The sequence below is a fragment of the Eptatretus burgeri genome, chromosome 9 (genome assembly GCF_056783735.1).
Source record: "Eptatretus burgeri isolate ZD-2024b chromosome 9, Ebu_testis_v1, whole genome shotgun sequence".
Classification (NCBI taxonomy): Eukaryota; Metazoa; Chordata; class Myxini; order Myxiniformes; family Myxinidae; genus Eptatretus; species Eptatretus burgeri.
The window spans coordinates 13,975,806-14,001,500 of NC_140969.1; the positions used below are offsets into that span (position 1 = coordinate 13,975,806).

Sequence of the window (25,695 nt, forward strand, 5' to 3'; positions counted from 1 at the left end):
CGTAAACAAATGAAGCAAGGGAGGCATGGTTTGGTGCACGTACTGTATGTAAGCGATCCTAATCCGTATGCGTGAATATTTTCCAGCCTGCAGAAGCTGTCAGTCGCCGACAGACCGCCGATGAGTGAGGAAGTGTAAGTGAGCGCCGTCGGTTTTTCGTTTTTTGACAAAATGACGGATCACTGTGATCTCATCGCCAGTGATCACTGTGTTGAAGTTGGGATCGCTGTTCACGGTCTCCAGCATGTCCTGTGCGATCTCCAAATGGAGTTGCTTCTGCTCTATCGTTAGCAGCTTTGCCACGAACTTCGCTGAGATTCTCCTTAAGCCCAAATCCTCAGTCACAATGGAATGAACGGATCCAATGCTGATGCCCTCCTCGTCTGCAAGTTCTCTGATCGTGATTCGACGATCCTGCATCAGCAGGGTCCTCACTTGGTCAATGATGATCTCATTTCGTGATGTTGAGGGCCAACCAAAACGTGCTTCACTTTACACTGATGTGCAACCATCTATGAAGCGGTTGTTCCACTCTTTTATCTGTGTGGTGCCCATTGCTTCATTCCCGAAGGCCTGTTGAATCTTGGGAATTGCCAAGCTTTACACAAAATCTGATGCAGTAGCGTTGTTCAAGTTTTTCCGTCATTTTGTCAAAAACGAAAATCCGACGGCGTTCACTTACACTTCCTCACTCACCGGCAGTCTGTCGGCGACTGACAGCTTCTGTAGGCAGGAAAATATTCACGCATACGAATTAGGATCGCCGACATACGTGCACCAAACCATGCCTCCCTTGCTTCATTTGTTTACACATGAAAAATTAAGGTTGGATACTTTTTGAACACACCTTGTATGCAATTGTGTGCCTTCCATGACTGTTAAAATGGAACCATTACCACTGCTGGCAGCTACGATCACATAATGTTTCTTGGTGACACCTTCACAGCACAACAGCAAGTTGTGCGAATGGGATGTTTGGGCTAACTGCTTTTTTGGCAAAGGTGAATTGAACGTTTATATGTGAGTAAATAACTTTTCCAAATTATTACTTCCTTATTCAAGAATCTTTTGCTGCACACCACTGTTGATGAAATTTAGACCATTTTGGGAGGACCGCTTGGCTATTCCTGCTATTTTTCATTGCATGTCTGGGTTCATTATCACGTTGCAAAAGTGTCTCAAAACCTGTTGCAAATGTTACATTGCTGGAAAAATTGTATTTCTGTTCATATCTAATTCATTTATGTATTTAAAACTTTTTTTGTCTTTTTTATTATCTTTGCTTTACAGCTTCCTTCGTACTGCAGGATGGTCATGGAATTCAGCATCTGACAGCTGGTGGCATGGTATGAAGCTTGTAGCCCTTGTAAATGATATTGTGCTCAGTTTTGGGAACACCTCTAATCACAAATGCCCAAATGCTTACTTGCTTTCTGAAAGGGATTTGAAAAATCAGGTTGTAGTTGGGAAGCTGTATCAAGAAATGAAAGTCCCACCAACTCGTACAGCTGCCCAGTAAGTAAGACAGGCTCAGGAGCTGGGGGCACTTAACCATCTCCACCTGATACTTGTACAAAGTGGAAAGGTTAGGGAGGGGTGACATTGGGTGAAATCTGGCATGAAGGTGCAATCATATCTTTGCCTTTTAGCTTCTATCACGGACAAAAAATAGGAGTCTTTATTTATTTATTTATTTATTTATTTATTGCATGACAGGGATCATGTCATCAAAACCAAAAACTGATGTGCTGGTTCTCGAATCCTTATCCATCCTTAAAAACGTTCATCCCCAGATATGTTGCGGTGATTCCAAAATGTTATCATATCCTACGATCCATCCGTGAAATGTTTCCCGCCCTCCAAATAGGCAAATCATAATTATGTACCCTCCAAGAGCAAAAATATGTTTTTATTTGACCCACCTTTACCTACCTTACACGTACAGGTATGTGTTCGTTTCCATCACTGATTTTATTTATTTAAATTATCTTTATGTAATTCACGGTGTTTGTGTGATATTGTACAATATTCAGGGAAAAGCAAGATGGCTTTGTGTGTGGGGGGGTCTCTTGAGGGAGTCGGTCACAGTGTGGGAGAATGAGAATGCAGGTGGACATGGACAAGTTAAGGGGTTGAGGAAAAAGCTAGGTTAGCCATGGTGCCTGAGGTAATAAATACTTGAGTGGTCACCTGACACAAGAGATGCGAATACATGGACTTTCCTCTGATTTGTCCCAAAGTTTCCTTGAGAAATTGTTTTACTTTTTCACTTTTGGCCTCTAAAAATATTTCAGACAATGCAGCCTTATATGTGGCATTGATGAATATGTTGCATTTATCCCACATGATCACATGCCTGGTGTTGGTTTAATGGTTAGGGTGGTGGGCTTGGGATCCAAGGATCCAGAGTTCAAATCCCATTCAGCTGTTGAATTAATACCAGGTGGGGTTGACTCTGCCTGTCATCCTTCTGAGGTCAGCAAAATGAGTGCCAGCTTGCTGCTATCCTGTGTCGGAGTGGTGACCCGTCCAGGATTGTGCCCAATAGCCAAGGAGACTTCTTAGGCAGCACCAACGCTCTGCACAGAGTATGGTCCCAATGGATGGATGGATCCCACATGATCCTTGGGTTGGTTTATTGGTTAAGGTGGTTGGCTTCTTAAGGTCTTAAGGTCTTGAGTTTGAGCCCCTGTCGTGCCGTTAGATAACACCAGGTGGCTTGACTCAGCCTGTCATCCTTCTGAGGTCAGAAAAATGAGTACCACCTTCTTGGAAATGTTGCACTGTATCAGCGGCACAGCCAAGCTCCCAGTGATGATGCAACCAGTAGCCCCAAGCTGCATACGAAATAATAAGTTTATCCTACAAAATTGTATCCATTGCATTTTTCTAAACTTACCTTTACATTTATTATTCATGTAATTTGTTTTAAATTATTTTTATGAAAGGTGTGACGTGAAAACTTGGTGTCCTAAATCGAATTTTAAAAAATGTACCAGCTGTGCCTACCTGTTGCTTTGCTGATCACATCATGTACTTCACAAACATATTGCATGTCTGTCTGAGTCTCAATGAGGATGTAAAATGAAGTGAAATGCGTGGAAAAAAAAAAAAGATGAAAGTTTTTTTTAATAACACGTAATTGTGGCTGTTGTTTAATTGTTTTGCCGGCTTCACACTCGATGTCCCTTATCTATCATCTGTATATTTTCCAATTTCTGCATCATTGTTAGCGTAATGTGCTTTCTCTTTGCACTTCTAACACCAATACACTTGTCACTGTACCTGGAACATTTTTTGGATACTATTGTAACGGTAAAAAATGCAGTGCAGAAAAAGTAATTGAAATGCTAAGGGATGTGACCACCACAAATTCTAACTGAGTACTGGACGGTGCATCAAACAATGAAGTGGTGGTATGGGTTACGTAAGCACTGCACAATGCATCCAAGAGAGCACAGTGTCTAAGAAATGCTGCAACCTCAGATTCTGGAAGAGCAATTGCCTGATTTTTGAAAATGGGGGAGAAAGGAATACTTTTTTTTTTAATTAAAATATCGAAAAAAAAATTATATATTTTTTGAAATCCTACTGGATTCTTGGAGTTGCGAGATTTTAGAACACTAGATTATCGACATTGTACTGTACTATTATATTTTTTTGATTGCTTTGAGAAGTATTACTCTGCATTATATACTGTAGCATTGACGGCTAAACTAACATTGAGCTTATCGCGGCATCAGGTCGAAGTCCTGCGATGTCCAGAGTGGCTCAAATGAGGTGGTCCGAATTAATGGTGGCAGCACGCACGTGGGTCGTGAGGAGAGACACGAGGAAACTTGAGCTTTTGAACCCAACAGGTTTATTTCACGAACCGCAATCAATAAGGGAGAAACCAGGGAGGATTTAATCGTGATGGAGGAGACGACAGCGGGTTGTGATTGGAAAGAAAAGGAAAATACAGAATCAAAAATAAATAAACAAGCAGTCATAGACTGGTACTTACGAAATCGTCAACTTGACCTCTGACCTTGTCTAATAAAAGCTGTCTCCAGAGAAGGTAGCGACACAAACCAGAAGTTTCTACGATGATTCTGTACCAAACCATCAAAAAGCGAATGTTTTGGATGTTTGACCTCACTGTGACCTTGACCTTTGACCGATTTTGACCAAAATTTAATCAGCACTAGCAATCACCCTCCTGAATCACGTGGTGTAATTTGACATTGGTAGCTTCTTCCGTTCTCGAGTTATCATTTTTTGGATGTTTGACCTCACTGTGACCTTGACCTTTGACCGATTTTGACCAAAATCTAATCAGCGCTAGCCATCACCCTCCTGAATCACGTGGTGTAATTTGACATTGGTAGCTTCTTCCGTTCTTGCGTTATCGTGCCTACAAACAAACACACAAACACACAAACACACAAACCAACAAACAAGCAGTCATAGACTGGTACGTACGAAATCGTAAACTTGACCTCTGACTTTGTCTAATAAAAGCTGTCTCTGGAGAAGGTAGCGACGCAAACCAGAAGTTTCTACCATGATTCTGTGCCAAACCATCAAAAATCGAATGTTTTGGATGTTTGACCTCACTGTGACCTTGACCTTTGACCGATTTTGACCAAAATCTAATCAGCGCGAGCCACCACCCTTCTGAATCACGTGGTGTAATTTGACATTGGTCGCTTCTTCCGTTCTCGAGTTATCATTTTTTGGATGTTTGACCTCACTGTGACCTTGACCTTTGACCGATTTTGACCAAAATCTAATCAGCGCTAGCCATCACCCTTCTGAATCACGTGGTGTAATTTGACATTGGTAGCATCTTCCATTCTCGAGTTATCTGTACCAAACCATCAAAAATCAAATATTTGACCTCATTGTGACCTTGACCTTTGACCGATTTTGACCAAAATCTAATCAGCAGTCGCGATCACCCTCCTGAATCACGTGGTGTAATTTGACATTGGTAGCTTCTTCCGTTCTCGAGTTATCATTTTTTGGATGTTTGACCTCACTGTGACCTTGACCTTTGACCGATTTTGACCAAAATCTAATCAGCGCTAGCCATCACCCTCCTGAATCACGTGGTGTAATTTGACATTGGTAGCTTCTTCCGTTCTTGCGTTATCGTGCCTACAAACAAACACACAAACACACAAACCAACAAACAAGCAGTCATAGACTGGTACGTACGAAATCGTAAACTTGACCTCTGACTTTGTCTAATAAAAGCTGTCTCTGGAGAAGGTAGCGACGCAAACCAGAAGTTTCTACCATGATTCTGTGCCAAACCATCAAAAATCGAATGTTTTGGATGTTTGACCTCACTGTGACCTTGACCTTTGACCGATTTTGACCAAAATCTAATCAGCGCTAGCCACCACCCTCATGAATCACGTGGTGTAATTTGACATTGGTCGCTTCTTCCGTTCTCGTGTTATCATTTTTTGGATGTTTGACCTCACTAGTGACCTTGACCTTTGACCGATTTTGACCAAAATCTAATCAGCGCTAGCCATCACCCTTCTGAATCATGTGGTGTAATTTGACATTGGTAGCATCTTCCATTCTCGAGTTATCTGTACCAAACCATCAAAAATCAAATATTTGACCTCATTGTGACCTTGACCTTTGACCGATTTTGACCAAAATCTAATCAGCAGTCGCCATCACCCTCCTGAATCACGTGGTGTAATTTGACATTGGTAGCTTCTTCCGTTCTCGAGTTATCGTGCCGACAAACAAACAAACAAACAAACAAGCAGTCATAGACTGGTACTTACGAAATCGTCAACTTGACCTCTGACTTTGTCTAATAAAAGCTGTCTCTGGAGAAGGTAGCGACGCAAACCAGAAGTTTCTACCATGATTCTGTGCCAAACCATCAAAAATTGAATGTTTTGGATGTTTGACCTCACTGTGACCTTGACCTTTGACCGATTTTGACCAAAATCTAATCAGCACTAGCCATCACCCTCCTGAATCACGTGGTGTAATTTGACATTGGTAGCTTCTTCCGTTCTCGAGTTATCGTGCCTACAAACAAAGAAACAAACAAACAAACAGAAACGGAAGCCATCAATATACTTACGAAATCTTTAGATTTCGTAAGTAACAAGCAGTCATAGACTGGTACTTACGAAATCGTCAACTTGACCTCTGACCTTGTCTAATAAAAGCTGTCTCTCGAGAAGGTAGCGACGCAAACCAGAAGTTTCTACGATGATTCTGCATCAAACCATCAAAAATCGTAACGTCGACCGAAGCAAAAATCTCCATTTCTCCACGCAATTATACCTTAACGTAACTCAACGACGCGTCTGCTCGAGCCCACTGCATCATGGGACGACCCGTGACGCGTCGAGTGAAATATTTTTTATACAATCTTAAAACGTCTCCAAAACATCCGATTTTTACCAGAATTTCGACAACCGAGTTTTAAGCGTCCAAAGCGATCGCAAAAACCGAAGACAAAATTAAAATCGAAGTTAAAATAAACTCGTAACGTCGAGTGAAGCAAAAATACTCCATTTCTCCACGTGAATTTACAGAATTATGTTTGACCTCACTGTAATCTTGACCTTTGACCGATTTTGACCAAAATCTAATCAGCACTAGCCATCACTCTCCTGAATCACATGGTGTAATTTGACATTGGTAGCTTCTTCCATTCTCGAGTTATCGTGCCTACAAACAAACAAACAAGCAGTCATAGACTGGTACTTACGAAATCGTCAACTTGACCTCTGACCTTGTCTAATAAAAGCGCTCTCGAGAGAAGGTCGCGACGCAAACCAGAAGTTTCTACGATGATTCTGTACCAAACCATCAAAAATCGAATGTTTTTGGATGTTTGACCTCACTGTGACCTTGACCTTTGACCGATTTTTGACCAAAATCTAATCAGCACCAGCCACCACCCTCCTGAATCACGTGGTGTAATTTGACATTGGTAGCTTCTTCCGTTCTCGAGTTATCATTTTTTGGATGTTTGACCTCACTGTGACCTTGACCTTTGACGATTTTGACCAAAATCTAATCAGCACTAGCCATCAGCCTCCTGAATCACGTGGTGTAATTTGACATTGGTAGCTTCTTCCGTTCTCGAGTTATCTGTACCAAACCATCAAAAATCAAATATTTGACCTCACCCTGACCTTGACCTTTGACCGATTTTGACCAAAATCGAATAAGCACTTGCCATCACCCTCCTGAATCACGTGGTTTAATTTGACATTGGTAGCTTCTTCCGTTCTCGAGTTATCGTGCCTTCAAACAAACAAACAAACAAACAAACGGAAGGCATCAATATACTTAAGAAATCTTTAGATTTCTTAAGTAACAAACAAACAGAAACGGAAGTCATCAATATACTTACGAAATCTTTAGATTTCGTAAGTAATAAATTTGTACAAATGGGTATAATAAATCTAAAGAACGAAACACTCCGAACTCAGTCACAGATTGGGGAGAGAATAAAAACGGGGGGGGGGGGGAACTCGGCTTTTTGGAGCAGCTGGGCAAGCAGATGTTGAGAAGGGACAATAAGACATCCAGATGACTGCAGGACGATGAGGATATCAGCAGGAGAGTCTCTCTCTCTCTCTGTCCGTCTCTCTCTCTCTGTCCGTCTCTCTCTCTCTGTCCGTCTCTCTCTCTGTCCGTCTCTCTCTCTGTCCGTCTCTCTCTCTGTCCGTCTCTCTCTCTGTCCGTCTCTCTCTCTGTCCGTCTCTCTCTCTGTCCGTCTCTCTCTCTGTCCGTCTCTCTCTCTGTCCGTCTCTCTCTGTCCGTCTCTCTCTGTCCGTCTCTCTCTGTCCGTCTCTCTCTGTCCGTCTCTCTCTGTCCGTCTCTCTCTTGTTCTCTCTCTCTTTTTCTCTTCCCCCCCCCCCCCAGCAACTCCCAATTTTGGCTTCCCCGTCTCTTTCGTGCCAAGCCTCCCGGCACCCCCCGCCCCCGGCAGAGGTTTACATAGTGGTTTTACACAATTTCCTGAACCATCATCCTTCAATATTACCACCCCCATCCCTTGTATGGTGAACCGGCAAACAAGACAATGCTTCAGCTGTCATTTCCCATCTTATACATCGAGATGGCTATCTACTCGCATACAGACCATGCTACACAATACATTCCTATCTGTTATATGGTGATATCCCACCCCCCCCAACACACACACACACACACACACACACACACACACACACACACACACACACACACACACACACACACACACACACACACACACACACACACACACACACACACACACACACACACACACACACACACACACACACACACACACACACCAATACATTCTACAGTACTGTGCAGAAGTTTTGGTTAGCCCAATGATATTCATACTTTAGAGTAAATTCATCAAATTATCAGTCATGGTCATACGTGTGTATTATTATAAATTAACAGCCTTTATATAAGCATGTGAAACAAACTGCTTCAGTAATTAACAAGAACAGTGTCATTTTGTAGTTCCAGTCAATGCTTTGTGTGTCCATCCTTTGCCTTCTTGAGTGCTATCACTCTTTTACCTATGCTTCCTGTATATGACTGAATCACTCTTGCAGGAATATTGTGTCAAATATCCTGTGTACATTCCACAGTCCTGTAAGGTTAGTTGGGTTCCTCTTGTTGTTCTTTGTTTCCAGGTAATCACATATGGCCTCGATGGGACTCATGTTTGGATTCTGGGGTGGCCATTCCAACACTTGGAGCACACCAGCTATAACCTTGTTCGCCAAATACAGTACTGTTTTATTATATTGGAAGTGTGTTTTGGATCATTATCTTGTTTGAAAATGAATCCTCTTCTGATTAAACAATTTCCAATAGGAACTGCAAGGTGCTGCAGTACCTGCTTGCACTTCTCTTTTGTTATCATCCCTTTGATTGTAACAAGAGTTCCGACACTAAAACTTGAGATACAACCCAGACAGTTGGAGACTATCCGTGTTTAACAGTATGCTGCAAACTGCGTGCCGTAACGTTCTCCAGGTCTTTGGCATACAAACTTGGATCCAAAAAGTTCAAACTTCGATTCATCAGATGAGATTCCCCAATTATATTGTTCAGTCACCCAATGTTGCTGTTTCTTTGCAAATTTCAGTCTTTTCATCTTATTCTGTGGTCTCAGCAGTGGTTTCTTTGCTGCTAATCTGCAGTTGGCCTTCTTCACACAGTGCTGAACGAGATGTTACTGTTCAGGCCTGCTTGCGTCTCATTTGTCAGCTGCCGGCTTGATTTTTGCTCCATCGCGTAAACTGACCAACTTTAGTGCTTTTCTTGTCTTGGGGAGATTCTGTTGGATTCTGCTTGCTGGCTTTTTCTTGTCTTGTACCGAGCCAGTTTATTTCAGGCGTTGTAAAGTGTACCTCGCACCATTCATTGTTGGAGATCTTCAGCTTTTCTGCTATTTTCTTCATAGTGTGCCCTTCTCACAGAGTTTGAGTCTTCACATGCTTTTCTCTTCAAAGTTTTTTCCTTGGTGCCATTCTCGACTTAATGTTGAACTTTCCTGGACTTTCAAACAAGGGAATAAGCTGATTAAGACTAACTTCACATATTCACTGATTTGCAACTTCTATTGAGGTTTCTTGTAATTCACATTAACTGGGTTCACACAGTCCTTGAAACTCCTTGAAATTCATGGAAAAATGAAAAAGCAATTTTCCAATCGCGGAAAGTCTTAAGATATACTTGGCCAAGTAGTAGGGTCATTTACAGCAATTCCGTGACCGTGGAGAGCATAGGTTCGTTTCTCAGTGGATTTGTCTTCTATGAGGGTTAAATAAAAAATTTAGCCCCCATGCCCCTCGCAAAAATGCGGGCGAACTCCGTGAGAGCCCCAAATCCAAGATGGCCACTGTCGGCCATGTTGGAAATTATCTTTCCAATGGTTTGGCCTACAATGCTACACAGTATATGTATTCTGGGACTTTTTGGGTCAAGGAATTCATATTTGATGTTGGTTTGATGATTTGACCTTCAAATCCAAGATGGCTGCTAATTTTCAGCTGGGAAAGGTCAATTTTTTTATGTTGTCCAAGAGCCTTCATAATTGGCTCTAATGAAAGCTCTTTTCATGTTGAGTTGAGGTATGGACAGTAGAACTACAAGTAAATGCACAGAGGTCATCTTGATGGTGAAAAAGGTAAACATTTGTGGTTGATGAGGAACAAACCTTTGCTCTCCATGGTCATGGAATTACTGGAGGTGGACCAACGAAATGTGTATATTCTAATACATTGGCATGCATTTGTACATCAATATCCCTCTATTTTAGGGAAGTACAATGTCTTTAACCTGAATTTACAACTTTCCAATGTAACTAATGGACCGCTAGTCTTCATCCGAATCTGTGGATTCTCCGGCCTCACTCCTCTCATCATTGCTAGTACTCTCATCACTATTCTCATCTGAGCAGTCACAAGGTATGAGCTGCTAGGGTAAAGGGGGGAGGGTGTGGCGGACTGGTCAGCACTTCCCATTCAGAATTTCCCAGCCATGGTCAATGGGGGACGGATGCTTTAACAGGTTGTAATGGAGCTGGCAATATGTGATGTAGTTCGTCCTCTCCACATGGAGATCCAACGAGTCATCATCAGGTGGGAGGCGGATCATACTCTTCTTCTTCAGTTTGTGCCACTTAGAAGCTCTGGCTTGCCCACAGGTAACATCTGCACTCTCAGCATAAACTTTGGAGAGGACAAAAGCCTTCATATCAGCTCTGACTTCGTCCTCTAACTCCAGACTCACCCACTCGCCCTTGGAGCTCTCTCGCCTCAGGATCAGAGATAACCTTCTCCAACACTGGCTTTTTCCCATGCCCATAGAACCCTGATGTGTGATCACTGCCAGTGATGACATGGAGAGGTATGATGATATCTGCAACCTGTTCTGAAAGCATGGCACGGCAGTTGATTAACACATTCTTGCGTTTAATCAACAGATCACCTCGGAGTTGTTGCGAGACATAAGCCGCCTGGACATACACGTCGGTGTCCTCGCTGTCTAGCACAACTGCTCCAGTGTAGTTTCCAGTCCTCAGCTTGGCATAGGCCGAGAGCAGCATTGTATCTGCCTCTGGATGCTTGAAGACATACTCTCCATTTGCCACACCAGTGCTCAGGTTCGTTGACATCTCACCCTCACAGTATATGATGCTACTCTGCACCCAACCAACTTGTTTTTTTCAACTGTTCCTTCACAAGCTTTTGCAGTCTGACCTAGTTTCCTGAATTGACCATGAGTTTGTTGAACTCAGCGGCTCCTGGGAACATGTCTTCAGGCTTAGGGAAAACATTTGGGACGTGGAGATGTTTTGCTGCCTGTCGATCATGCTAATCATCCTTGATGCCAAAGGGAAGGTCATACTTGTCATTGATGAGGATGATGAGGCGTGCATCAGCTTGGCGTGAGAGGATGATAGCGCAGATCTTATCCAGGTAGTCACTCCAGCAGTACTCTGAGCCATCCCGCTTCCTTGCCTCTCGGTCCTCGGGCGTGGGGTGGCTCGCCACCAAATCAGCCCCATGTCCATGAGGCTGATGTGGTCCCGTGGTTTCTCAGCAACTGGGTCGAGGTTGAACAGTTATAACAACTTGCTCTTCACAGTCTTGCGCATTGATCCATCTACATTGTAGAGTGAGAGGCACTCCTCAGTCACTCTCCCCTCAAGGGCTGACTCAAGCTGTATCATACCTGATCCCTCCACAAGTTCTACCAGGGCTGCCAGCCCTGACCTCTCCATCTTGGCCACCTTCATGGGCACACCAGATAGTGCACATATCTGTACACTAGCAAAATTCTTCCTCTTATTCCTGTGGATGGTTGCACTGAGAGGCTTCATCTTGGTGAACACTCGCTCTTGCAGGATTGTTTCAACCTGTGCTTGGCCATCTTGTAGTGTGGTATTGAGGTCATACACTGACTCCAGTGATGCGACCAGGCCAGACTGTAGTGACCTCAGTGTAGGTGAGGAGATGTCAAAGGGCTCAGCATCAAAATCCTTCATGCATGCCTGCAGGTCATGAACTGCCTGCTCATCCTTCTTCATCCTCGCTGGCTGACACTCAACATGTTTCCTTTGGGAACGCTGGCGCTTGAGGTTCCGATTCACAGTAGCTTTCACCCTCGCGACATTGTTTGCATTCCTTGTTGCTGAGAACAGTTGCTTCTCATTCTGCAAAAGCTGAAGCCATCCTTGCTTCAGCTTCGAGTTCAGATTCATAGTCGTTTCTATCCAAAGGTCCAGTGGCTGGCAGGAGTAGGGTAGCCCTGTCATGGACTGGGTGAAGTGATCATTGAAGAAGGCCATTTGCTCATCTGACAGTGAAGAGAGCATCGCCCAATAATCTGGCAACCACCTTCCATAGTCATGGTTGTCATATGCCATCAGTCCAGGCAACATGTTGTATGTTGATGATAGGTACTCTGAGCCATTTCTTGCATGACATGCATCAATACTTTGGACAAGAGGGTCTGACATCTCTATGAATGAGACCCAGAAGTTGCCCATGTCTATGCCAGGTTTCTCATAAACTCTGTTGATCAGCTCCTTCATGTCATCATCATCATCCTCAAGATGACTGTGAGCTTCCTGTAGAGCCTCCTGTGTCTCGGTGAGTGCATTGCGTAGAGTGTCAAGATTCTGCTTGATGTCCTCTGATAGTTCCTCATACTCAAGAATCTCTCTCAGTCGTTTATGGATAAGAGCCTCTCTCCAGAGCAGGATACAGCGCACACCCCGCCTGCAGTGCTTCCCTCGTAGTGCTTGGTCAACAGACCCCTCCACTACTACACCTGCTGTAACCAGAGTGTCTGCCATGCCAGAACCCTTGAATCTTTTATAGATAGCATAGATGTAGGACATCTGCTGGTGGAAGGCGCCAAGAATCGGGATGATGTCCTTGAACAGTTCTTGATTCTCCATCTTGAGCTGCACGATCAACTTGTAGGTGGGCATGTCATCAACGAGAAAGGAAAATGGAATATTCTTCTTATGCATGTAGTAGGGTCATTTACAGCAATTCCGTGACAATGGAGAGCAAAGGTTTGTTCCTCATCAACCACAAATGTTTACCTTTTTGACTATCAACATGACCTCTGTGCATTTACTTGTAGTTCTACTATCCATACCTCAACTCAACATGAAAAGAGCTTTCATTAGAGCCTATTATGAACGCTCTAGGCCAACATTGAAAAATTGACCTTTCCCAGCTGAAAATCAGCAGCCATCTTGGATTTGAAGGTCAAAAGTAGGTCAAATCATCAAACCAACATCAAATATGAATTCCTTGACCCAAAAAGTCCCAGAATACATGTACTGTGTAGCATTGTAGGCCAAACCATTGGAAAGATAATTCCCAACATGGCCGACAGTGGCCATCTTGGATTTGGGGCTCTCACGGAGTGAGCCTGCATTTTTGCGAGGGGCATGGGGGCTAAATTTTTTTATTTACCCCTCATAGAAGACAAATGCACTGAGAAACGAACCTATGCTCTCCACGGTCACGCAATTGCTGTAAATGACCCTACAAAAGTCCTTGAGACTCCTGGAAAATCGAGAAAATATTAAAAATCTGCCAGTCTGAATCGTTAATACCGCTGACTTTTTTTTTTGAAGAGAACGTTACCAATTATAACCTCCCCCATGATTTATCATTAAAGCCACATCTATATGTTAATACTGAAGGACCAATTTTGTGCTCCTCCTAGCGGTCGCGTCACGTTTTTCTCGGTACTGTGACCTGGACTGAAAGAAACTTCGTACCTGTAAGAGTGCATCACACATAGTGGCAATAGTCAACTTTCAACTCTGAAGCAGAATAAACACTTTTCGTTGAGGCGGGGGCGAGGAGTGAAGAGACGGGGGCAGGGAGTGAAGAGGCGGGGCAGGGAGTGAAGAGGCGGGGCGGGGGATGAAGAGACGGGGGCAGGGAGTGAAGAGGCGGGGGGCAAGGTAAGCAAATTTTTGGGCGGGGGTAAGCAAATTGAAAGCGGGAGATGGAGGGATGAGTGGGCGGGGGCTGGGGTGAATTAGGCGAGGTTGAGTGTGAGGGGGTGGACAGGGGCGGGGGAAAGTGGGGCAGGGAATCAAGAGACGGGGGGCGGGGAGTGAAGAGGTGGGGGCGGGGCCGGGGTAATTAAATATTTGGGTGGGGGTAAGCGAATTAAAGGCGGGGAGTGGGAGGCGGGGGGAATGGTGCAGGGGCGAGGGTAAGCAAATTAAAGGCGGGGAGTGGGAGACGGGGGGGGGGAAATGGTGCAGGGGCGGGGGATGAAGAGACGGGGGCAGGGAGTGAAGAGGCGGGGGGCAAGGTAAGCAAATTTTTGGGCGGGGGTAAGCAAATTGAAAGCGGGAGATGGGGGGAAATGGGGCGGGGGTGAGTGGGCGGGGGCTGGGGTGAATTAGGCGAGGTTGAGTGTGAGGGGTGGACAGGGGGGCAGGGGCAAGTGGGGCAGGGAATCAAGAGATGGGCGGTCGGGGAGTGAAGGAGCGGGGCCGGGGTAATTAAATTTTTCGGCGGGGGTAAGCAAATTGAAGGGGGGGTGGGAGGCGGGGGGGAAATGGGGCAGGGGCGGGGGATGAGTAGGCGGGGGCAAGCACGCCCTGTCCAGTCCATGTCCCTCGAGTGTGGTTGAGCTGGTGAGGGTGGTTGAATGAACGGAATCCGTCTGTGACGGGGTTTCGGCTAGTATAGTTGAAATGGTTTCTCATGTGCAAAATCTGCAATGACGGGTAACCACACGAAACGTGCTTTTACGGAATAGTTTATTATAAGAAGTCACGTGACGACCACAATGGAGAATTCCATGATGAAAGATAGAGGGACCTGAAAACGGGCAGCAAAATAAATGAAGCACACTCACGAACTGATATAATGAAAACGTGCGCTACAGGAAATTAAATGTAATCAAAATGGCCGTGAGCGCACAATATAGGGTGCCTTGTGAGGTCTTATAACATATACTGGTACCAGGGATTGAAAATGCTCAACCGTGAACATGTCTTCAGCTCACAGTTGCGGCACTCAGCGGAGAGACGAAGCATCCAGAAGGTGAAACACAGCGAATAAAGCGAAGCGGCATGAAGTTAGTTGTAGGGCTGTTGGTGACATTCGCATGCAATATGTGGAGTGGAGGACATGTGACTGAATAGTTTATGACATGACATCGGGTCGTGCATTCATTATGCAAGTGCTTACATCCTTATGGAAAAATCCCAATTTATAATTGCGTCAATATAAATAATCTAGCAGGCCCCAGATGGAAAACAATTCCCACCTGTCTCTTCAAGAGAAAACAAGAGACCGTAACCAATTTAACCTCCCCTTGGTATTTACCATTGAATCCAAGCTGAAATGGTTTATTGGATCCCTGGATGGACGTGTGCTGAGCTTATCCTAATCCCCCTCGCCCCCAACCCCGAGTTGCTAAATTATTCTTGAGTTAATCACCTCTTATATTCTTATATTCTCTGCCCCAAAATGAGTGTTAATGGCCTCTGGCATTTATCCATTCAGACCAAAACTATTTGATAACGAATCACTGCTCACCTTCACTTTTTCATTCTTCTTTTTTTCCCCCCACTTTGTAAGAAACTCCCACACTCTCTTCAATCCCATTCTTCCCTCCAGGTCTTCAAAACAGCTGTTCACCACGATCTCAGATCTTCCCCCATCCAAAACTACGATCTTTTCTACCCCCGTTAATCCACCCCAAACCCACCTCCTTCAAATTCCCTGCTTTCCCTGCCTTCCCTCTCTTCCTTCCTTCCTGAAAATCCCTGTGGTGTCCATCTTGTATACCCTGTGTTCCCTGCTCCATCCCTCTCCCGCCCCTCTTGCCTCCTACCCCCTTGTTGTGCACTATATGTTAGCTCTCATACGAGCCTCAACAATGTAAACAAAACCCCTGGATCTTTACCATGGTTTTGATTTTACACATGTAATTGTAAATCAGTGGGCTGCTGCGGTGTAGGTGGTAACAGACACGCAGGACGTACAGTGCAGTCTGCAGCACGTACAGCATCTGGGGTTTGCTGAAAAGTTTCAGATACCTCGCCTCACTCGTCTGGCAGAATTTCTTTTCAGGAGAGCTCATAACAGTTTCGACAATGCTGAAGTTTTTTTGCACAGACAAACGTTTAAGTGTCAAGCAACAGCCATAGCATAAAGACGTCATGAGGAAATGGCAAACATTTAACAGCATCACGCAACAGCCGTAACTGTAATGTAAAGACATCATGTAGAAACGTGACAAATATGATCTTTGTTGGCATTTACAGGACCAATGCAAATGCAAAATATATTAACCAATGAAAACCAACATTATAAAGTTAAATTGTGGCTTGAGAGGAAATGAAGGCATCTGGTTTCGTATCAAAGAGGACAAGGAGCAGAGAACCAGACTGTCCTCTATAAAACAGGACAATGGCTACCCTTCATGACGCACAAATTTATAGCTGAGAGGAAACATAACCGCCTGTGGAAAACACGGGTTTACTGTAGTCTGACTTGAAATTTTTTATGAAAATGAGGATAATTATTAATTGCGGTTTAATTCATGTGAGCAGTCCATGTGACAGAAGCAGGTCATTAATGCTGCAAAAGGTATAACGTGGAATGGTTCTGTGGTATAACATGATAAACTACTAAATTTTCCTATCGGCATACATGTGTTCGACAAAATAAAAAAGGTGTGTGTGTGTGTGTGTGTGTGTGTGTGTGTGTGTGTGTGTGTGTGTGTGTGTGTGTGTGTGTGTGTGAAAAACAAAAGAAATAACATGACTGGGCCAATCTCCACCAAGTTTTGCATACGTGTTGGTAGTACCCAGAGTCAGGTCACGAGCACAAACCCACCCCCCTGCAATAGTAGAGAGGATGAGACGACTTTCAACTTTTCGCCTGTACACTTGCCATCGTGCAAGTGGTTGACTGACCCCTGTTACAGACAAAGGATTATTTGCCCTATCTCCCACACTTCCCCCACCCCGTCACCTTCTCCCCAGGCTGCTCCCAGAGGGAGCGGGTGTTTGTAATTAATGGAATATGGGATAACAACAAACAAACAAGGTTTTATTCATATTCTTGTGGTTTATTCCAATGTCACTTGTTACATAAAATATTGGGATTAAAGGTCCTGGAAAAGAACTTTTTTTTTCCTGGAAAACTGGAAATTTGGTCTTCCATAGCTGTGCAAACCCTGATTGATGTGACTGATGTTGATTATTTCAATCATTATTATTATTTACTCGACAAAAATTCACAAACTGTTTGGTGTTTGCTGCATATTTTCTTCGTGGTAAGTGGATATTACCAGCACATGATAACATAATATGTAAAAAGCAAGAATATAACTTTTTCAATTTTCCAATTAATTTCATTTATTTAAAGGTGAGTGTGATTATTAAATTGACTTTCACAGACATTTGAATTATCTCCCTATATTGCACACTTCTAATTTCCCACAAATGTTTAATGGGGAATCCCATCGTGTGCTGCCTTTTTGATTGCTGGTTGCGTCATTGGTGAGGGGCGCAGCTATGCTGCTGATGCAGTGCCCCTATTTCCAGTTTTGCTGGTGCTCATTTCGCCAACCTCAGAAGCATGACAGGCTGAGTCAACCCCCTGGTGTTAATTCAGTGGTAAACGGGGCTCGAACTCAGGATCCTCGGATCCCCAGCCACCACCTTAACCACGAAGCCAACACCAGGCTACGAATGGGGAATAGCACCACAACAATGAAAATAACCCAAAGTTTTGCACAGTACAGTGCTGTAATTTTGTGTGTTCCTTCCTTGTCTGTCATGCTTCAATCAAAGTGGCTCCTTCTGTTGTGGAGTAATATAAATGGTACTGTTGGAACCCTTACATTAAGCTCAAATTCACACTTCTTCCTCTTCCCTCCTGGAAACATGGGCTTAAAAAAACAGACCTATGATTAACGGACACAAATGTTTGTTCGAAGTAAATTGATTATCACCTTTCCAAACAAGTAAATCCCCGACTAGCTTTCTAACGGTACCATTTTTAAGCTGCGACATGTCGCAGGTCTACATGAGCCTCAGGTTGCTGTTGCTGTTGTTGGTGTGGTTCGATTTTTGAAATGTGCACCCATTGGTCAGAGAGATGCCGGACCACACCCACCTCGGCACCCAGACAAAATGATATGGCTGCCATCTTTGTTTTCTGGTAAACACGAGGCCTGTCGGCTTTTGCTGATTATACACTGTCTGCGGCTTTGTTATGTCTGATTTCCATTTGATTTGTTTGGTTCGAGTGTTAGTCATGATGAGGGACCCCGAAAAATGTAATAACATGTCAAATAAAAATGATTAGTAAGGTTTAATCAAGCCCGTAGGTGCCTCCCTAAAAAATAGCGTAAAGTAATTTTTGAACGGCCCCATGTTGGGGTTAAAAAAACCGTGACCTTGTGATTAATCGACTCATTTAAGAGTGCTTTAAATGCGAGTTTCCCAATTTGAATACAATTCACTTTTGCTTCATGGTGATGTCCCATAACTTGAATGACCACTTGCAGGTTTTTATGAACCAAAGGTTGATTACCACAGAGACACACACACACACACACACACACACACACAAACACACACACACACACACACACACACACACACACACACACACACACACACACACACACACACACACACACACACACACACACACACACACACACACACACACACACACACACACACGACGAAACTGAGGTAACAGACATAAAGGTAAATTGAATCACTATGAATCTTTTCTATCAAATTGTATTCATTCACATGGGAACACAGGACAGACAGGCACAAGGTTAATGAGACTATTTGGAAAATGTAATCTGAGCCGTGGGTAATGATTTTTAGCTCACCTGGAATGTAGTTTTGGGGAGCTTGTGGGATTGGAAGGTCGTCCATCCGTCAGTCGGTCCATCCGTAAACACTCGTAACTTCTCCAAAACTGCTAATGGGATTGTGACCAAACTTGGCTAAAATGATATTTGGTATATTGCAACTCAAGTTTGTTCACAGCTTTAAAAAGTTTTTTTTTTTTAAATAATCAGGGTCTATTGGGGGTCAAAGTTGGTCCAGGTTTGACCCCACTCAAAATATGTATTTGCTTTTTTCCCCTCTGAAACTGCACACACAATTTCGATGAAACTTGACCACAACTTTCATGACCCTTTATGTACCAAAGTTTGTTCATGGCATTAAAAAGTCAGGGTCTCGGGTGGTCTGGGGGGGGGTGATCCCCCCAAACCCCCCAAAAACTAGTTATTTGCTCTTCTCCGAAACACAAACACTATTTCGATGATACTTGACCAAAACCTTCATCAGGGGGAGTTGACTGACTGTTGTTTATGTTCCAGGTGAGCTTCTGGCCTTGTGGTCCTATTTTTTTCATTATTTTGTTTTTTTAATATTCTCAGACCCAGCTTTCTCCACAGACACATGGGACATGAGCAAGGATGAAGGAGTTGAGTGGACAGAGGAGGCGAAAAAAATATATATTTTGTGACCACAGTGCGATCATTCTTGTTATTTATTTCTCTACGACAGCAGAAACCCTTTAAAATAAAGCGTGATGGACGGATGCTACTCCTTTTAGTGATGTACACTTACAAGGGCCCATGGAAGCTCTGCATAATGGAAAATGTGACCAAGTCATCAACCCTCCCTCCCCCCCCCCCAACTCTATCCTGCCCCTGAGCTCTGTCCTCCACTCCTGCTGTCTTCTTCAAGTTCCAAACTCCCCCCCCCACCCCATCTGAAATCCTCAACCTCCCACAATTCCTCAATCCCCCTCTCCCAACTCTATCCCTTCAATCCTCACCCCCACCTCCCAAGCCCAACTCTTCAACCTCCCCCTCCTATGCAGAAGGAGGCCATTCAGCCCATCATTTCATTTCATTCTTTGTTTGTGTCCGTGTGAAATGTGGAAATTATTCATTGCAAACTTGCAATTCAAATCAAAAGGTATGCATCGCATCCTTTTCACATTCGCATATTATAATGAGACTTGTCAGATGGTTCCAAATTTGCAATCCTGACACCAGTGTGATGGACATTGCCTCTGGATAACTCCAAGAGGACATGGCATGTCTTGAAGAGACCACGACGATCATCAGTCGTCCAAGAACTTCCCACATGATCCCACACCCAGTCATGTTACCATAAGCAAAAGTCTGAGTGCGAATGGGTACTGTGCCGGCGGTCACACGAAAGACCTGAGTCAGTCGGTCGAGCGAAACCAACATTGCGTAACCACGTCTGAGATCTAACTTGCATAACCAATTAGTGCTGTCCAAACACCTCAGCAGTCTTATGCCACCAACAGAACTGACAATAATTCAGGACACAGTTCTTGAGGGAATGGCTTTTATGAGCAGTCATATGAGTAGAAGCATACACACAATGGAGTGATCTTGGCTGAATCTGAATTGGTGACCTGAGGTGAGGCTGATGGAGAAAAGGAAGGATTTCATATCAACTGGGATGATTGAGTCCATGACCTTGCTGATGATTGGAAGTAAGCTGATAGGTCTGTAGTTATGGCGGATCAGATGTTGCACCGTTTTATGTCATACACTGATGTTGGTTGATTTCCAAGCAGATGGAAAATTATTTAGAATAAATGTAGCCACAAACAAAGAGCAGAGCATGTGCAAGAGCAGCCGAGCAGGTTTTTAGGTCCAGTTGCAAAAGCTGATGCCATCCGGTCCAGTTACAAAATCAGAGTGGAGGCTTTCCAGAATCTTCTCCACCTTCTTAGGTGCAAGAGACAGAGTCCAGGAGCAGTTGGGTATGACAGGGAAGGATGGGTACCGAGAGTGAGGAGTTGGGGACACAAGTTTTGGAAGCAAACAGAATTTATTCATTCGCCTTTCTCACGAGCAGAGTCCGCTGTGGTGCCATTTCAAGAGGGGGAAGGGATGGAAGGGGAGCATCCACCAGAGACAGAATTAACAAGGTGCCATGAGGATTTAGAGGAGGGCGACAAATTTGAAAGTTCAATCTTGAGGTTAGACAGATGTTCTGGCCGGAGATTATAATAAATAAAAATATCCATTGCTCCAGGAGGCCATCAATTTACTAATCTCTGCATTCATTTAACTGTCCTTTCCCATCGTATTTTGAGATCCGTGTTTAATTGATTCCATACTGTAATTAATTGGATCTGTCTGATTTACATCAAGTTCGTAAACGTAAGTTTGAAGTGAATTGTTTTGATGCCCGTTTCTCTTCCGTTCTGGTTTCACCGAGAGTCATTTGCTGCCGATGTAAATGTTTTCTGGGGTGTCACATGGTTAACATCATTGAGATTTTCATGTGTCTTGTGCCTGCTCTGCAAAATATTAAATGTGCGAACACGTTTTTATGTCGCTCAGTGCGAAACCTTGCCCTTCTCCAGAGAATGGTTTTTTATAAGATCTGTAAAAGCTGTAAATTGCTCTCCTGGATTATATTGTTATTATTAGGGTACCCTGTCATTCTGACAGGGAACCCTATTGTTTTTCTCTGTTTATTTCATTATTATTACGTATTCTTTCTTATTATTTATTATTCTTTATTCTTTTTCCGCCGGCAATTTGTGGGTTCTTTCGCTTTAAAAATCATTTTCTCAGGAACGGTAAGTCTGATCGGCACGAAATTTTCACCATAGTATGTATCTTTTTTGATAGCAAACTTAATTGGTAATTGTGACGTCATTGGTCACGTGTTACGGGCGCCATCTTGAAAAAAAACGAAAAACTTTGGACCTCTGTATCTCTGAAACGGTGCGATGGAAAATGTTTTCGCTTCATACATTTGAATAAGCTCCTCAAGGGGAACGGGTGATTTTTCTGTGAGGTCATCGGTCAAGAGGTGTGCCGGTCAAAATTCGTTAGGTACAACGCTGCATCGGAAAAATCTGAAATTTCTTGAGCCTCATCTGCACAACAATTCACCGTAGAAAAAATATATTATGACGTCATAGGTCACTTGGTTCGGCAGCCATCTTGTTTTGGGAATTTTTTTTTTTTTAATCTTCTTCTCCAGAACGGCTAAACAGATTGAGGCGAAACTTTACACACACATTCCTCATGAGGTCCTTTATCAAGTTTGTTAATTTCTTATTGATCGGACATACGGTTTGGCGGCAATCTTGAATTTACCGTAAACCTTCAAACATCTTCTCCAGAACGGCTGAACAGATTGAGGCGAAACTTTACACACACATTCCCCATGAGGTCTTTTATCAAGTTTGTTAATTTCTTATTGATCGGTCATACGGTTTGGCGGCCATCTTCAATTTACCGTAAACCTTCAAACATCTTCTCCAGAACGGCTTGTCAGATCAAGGGGAAACTTCACAAACGTATTGCCCACGAGTAGGGAATATAAGTTTGTTAATTTCTAATTGATAGGTCACATGGTTTGGCAGCCATGTTTGATTCAAGAACAATATTAAATATCGTTTTCTCTGGAACCACTTACCCGATCAAAGCGAAACTTTGTGACTGTCATCTGCAGAAAGTCCCATGTTGTATCAAAGGCAGACATGTGGGTACCCGGTCATCACTGCCAGCAGTTATAAAGTGGCAGTTCTAGTTTATTTTTTTTTTTGCGAGTTGATTGCTGCACAGTGTTGCACAGCCCACGGCACGCTTCTTCATTGCACTTCGTCATGTGCATTCTCCACCTTCGGGAAAGTTATTATGTGAATCAAAGGTAACCACAAAGTGAATAGCTGACTGCTCATTGGGTGTTCTGTACCATTTTTCACTAGATTTCAGTGGTGAATGTGACCAAGATACAAACCTTAAAAAAAAAAAAATGCACAATTAACCGAGTTCCGAGCTGATCTGGGATCTTGAAACTGCACCAATTTTGTTTGCCAAAATTACCGATGCAAATCCAAACCGAGTTTTCTTACTTCCGTGTTCCAGCACTAGTTTGAATCTATTATGTTATTTATTTGTTTTGTTTTGCTGTGCAGTGCTGGAGCATGTTGTTTGCACAAAATTGAAATTGAGGTTGTGCCAAAAGGTTTAATCACAACTTGGTCATCCTACGAATCCCCATCCTCTTGCAGACACAACCTGCTGCTGCAGCAACGATGGCGCTTCCGCAAGGGGTTGTTCCACCATACCAGATCACTGGAAATCTTCAGGGTATGGTGAACTTTGTTTTTTTTTTGTTTCACTGCGTGTCTTCTCCACTCTCTCCTTTCAAGATTTGTTGATACATTTTGAGGTTATGGCATCAATTTGAATGTGAAGTTCTTTTGGTATTGCAGATTAAGGTATATCGATATTTAACAATGTTATTGAAGTGATATTGTTCCTCTAAATTGCCTCGATTGACGTGCTTTCCCTTTTTGACTTTTTCTTCAATTTTTTGACTTGGAGGGGTTTTTGTTAAATTTTTTGTTTGTGTTATACCTTTCAACAGATTCTGCCACTTTACAACAAAATGGCCTGACAATTTAAAACTCGCATTTGAAGATTTTTATTTAATTTTTATATCTTATTGTTATTATTATTCCAAATATTATTATCAGTATTATTATTACTATTCACCATGCTCAATACAAAGTGTTGGTTTTTGCCAAAGCAGTTTCTTGGTTCGCGTTACAGGTCACTCATTTGATGCAGGGTGCTCGACTGAGGGTGCCAGCGATAGCTTGCCTACTCTTTGCAAAGGATACCGTTGGATCTTTAATGTCCATTGCCTAGAGAATGGGCACCCAGTTTAATGTCCATCTGAGGGACATATTGATTTATCGCTCTTAATGCGAAATACCACGGTGGTAATACATAGCTAGAGCCAGATTCAAAACCAGGCTGGACAACTCGGAGGTGAGTGTGCATACATCCAGGTTATCCTGCCAGCCCCAACCACCACGTGACGAATAAAAATGTATTTTATTAATAACTTTAAATTTACAAATATATGTTAATTTATAAAAATTATATTGATATTAAAAAAAAAATGTTTTTGGAGTACCGGCATCCGAAAACTTGCATCCCACCATTCTCACAGAGTCTCTATTCCACCTTCCTTCCCACTCTGACCTCACCACCATATATTGTACTTTCCCCACTACCATTTCTTCCCACCAACCACCCCCTCTCCCCTTCACTCCCAATCAAATATACCTGTGTACATCTGAGCATGTATTGCCTGTAAAACTTTGCTAATGTATGATTGTATTTCACTCGGTGAATATGATCTTACGAAAGGTTGAACTGGAATACAAAAAACAAAAACAAACAAAAAAAAAATTGGGGTTTTTTTTTTGCCTTTCTTCACTCCCAATCTGACTTTTGTCAGAACCCAACTTGCATCCTTTTGTTATCATCTGTTTTTATTATTTTCTCATTAATTATATGTTTGTGCATACAGGCAACAAATGAAATGCAGTGAGATGTTTGGTGTGTTCATTATCACTCCATACAGCCAGCAGTTCGCATTCTCAAGAATGGTCACTTTTAACTCGTGTTGTGTGCACGCGCAATCAGCTCAAAAGAGGCCACATGGCTGAGTTAATTAATAGTGCTCGTTTGATCACTCCATAACAGTCGTAACCACATTCTTCCCATGCGTGGTGCATGTGACACGTATGGTCCAATTAAACCCAAAACCGCCCAGTGCACTCAATGTTTGGGGAAACTATACACCGAGTCAAGGAACTAAGTCGTCAAGTCTCAGCACTTGGTTGCACACTACAGTTGTCGCAGTGTCTTTTCAATTGTTACCCCTGCCACTGAAGGTGGAAGGGAGTTGTTTTCATTCCTGTCTGTCTGTCTGTCTCGTTCTGTTTGATCGTCAATGAGCAGGATATCTGAAAAAGTTATGGACAGATTTGGACAAAATTTGGGCGGACAGGTTGGGTGTTTGGCAAGGACAAATTGATTGGATTTTGGTGAAGATCCAGGTCGTATAATTTTTTTTTAAAGTGATTCTTCACCATTGAGAGATAAGGCCAAAATGTGATACTGTATAGCACTTTCTCTCAAAAAGTTGGAGACTGATTCGGACTAAGCTTTGCAGACAGGTTGGGTTTGTGACAAGATGAATTCAAAATCATTGGAATATCTCGTAATGAAGCTGAGATTATGGACCTATTTATTCGCCATCACTGACAGGTCAGTGGTCTCTCTGTCTTCTTCCACCTCATTTCTGGTCTCGCACCCTCTGCCCTCTCTGTGCTTTGTCTCCCACAGGTATCTGCTGGACACACGTGTTCCAGCATGAACCCCCGACTCGGGAAACTGACTAAATCCAGAACCACTGCTCACCTCCACTCATTTATTCCTCTTTTTTTTTTTTCTTTTTTTTTTTGTCCTGCCTGTGGAACCACCTTCTACACTCTCTTCCATCTCATTCTTCCCTCCAGATCTTCAAGACAGCTGTTCACCACCATCTCAAGTCATCCCTCATCCAAAACCATGATCTTTTCTACACCTATTCAACCACCCCAACTCCTCTCAGAATTTTGCTGATGTATCCATCTTGTCCACTCCTTGCGTTCTCCCATACCCCTGATCGTAACCTGCATCCCCTGTTTGTCCATTTCCATCTACTTTCTCCCTCCGCCATGTTATTGACTTTTCCCCTTTCTCCTGCATGCTATTCCCTTTGTTATGTTGTGTCCTGATCGATTC

The 25,695-nt window shown here is 43.2% G+C and overlaps 1 protein-coding gene across 5 annotated transcripts in view; it reads left to right on the plus strand.

The window, feature by feature from the left end:
- Positions 1-25,695, plus strand: part of LOC147019566 (transcription initiation factor IIA subunit 1-like) — a 97,150-nt gene that overhangs the window by 54,162 nt on the left and 17,293 nt on the right. For all 5 annotated transcript variants that reach the window (XM_085894134.1, XM_085894136.1, XM_085894133.1 and 2 more), the window contains 2 exons: positions 1,291-1,346; positions 23,121-23,199. In XM_085894134.1, the coding sequence (XP_085750260.1) occupies positions 1,291-1,346; positions 23,121-23,199 (135 nt within the window). The remainder of the gene's footprint in view (positions 1-1,290; positions 1,347-23,120; positions 23,200-25,695) is intronic.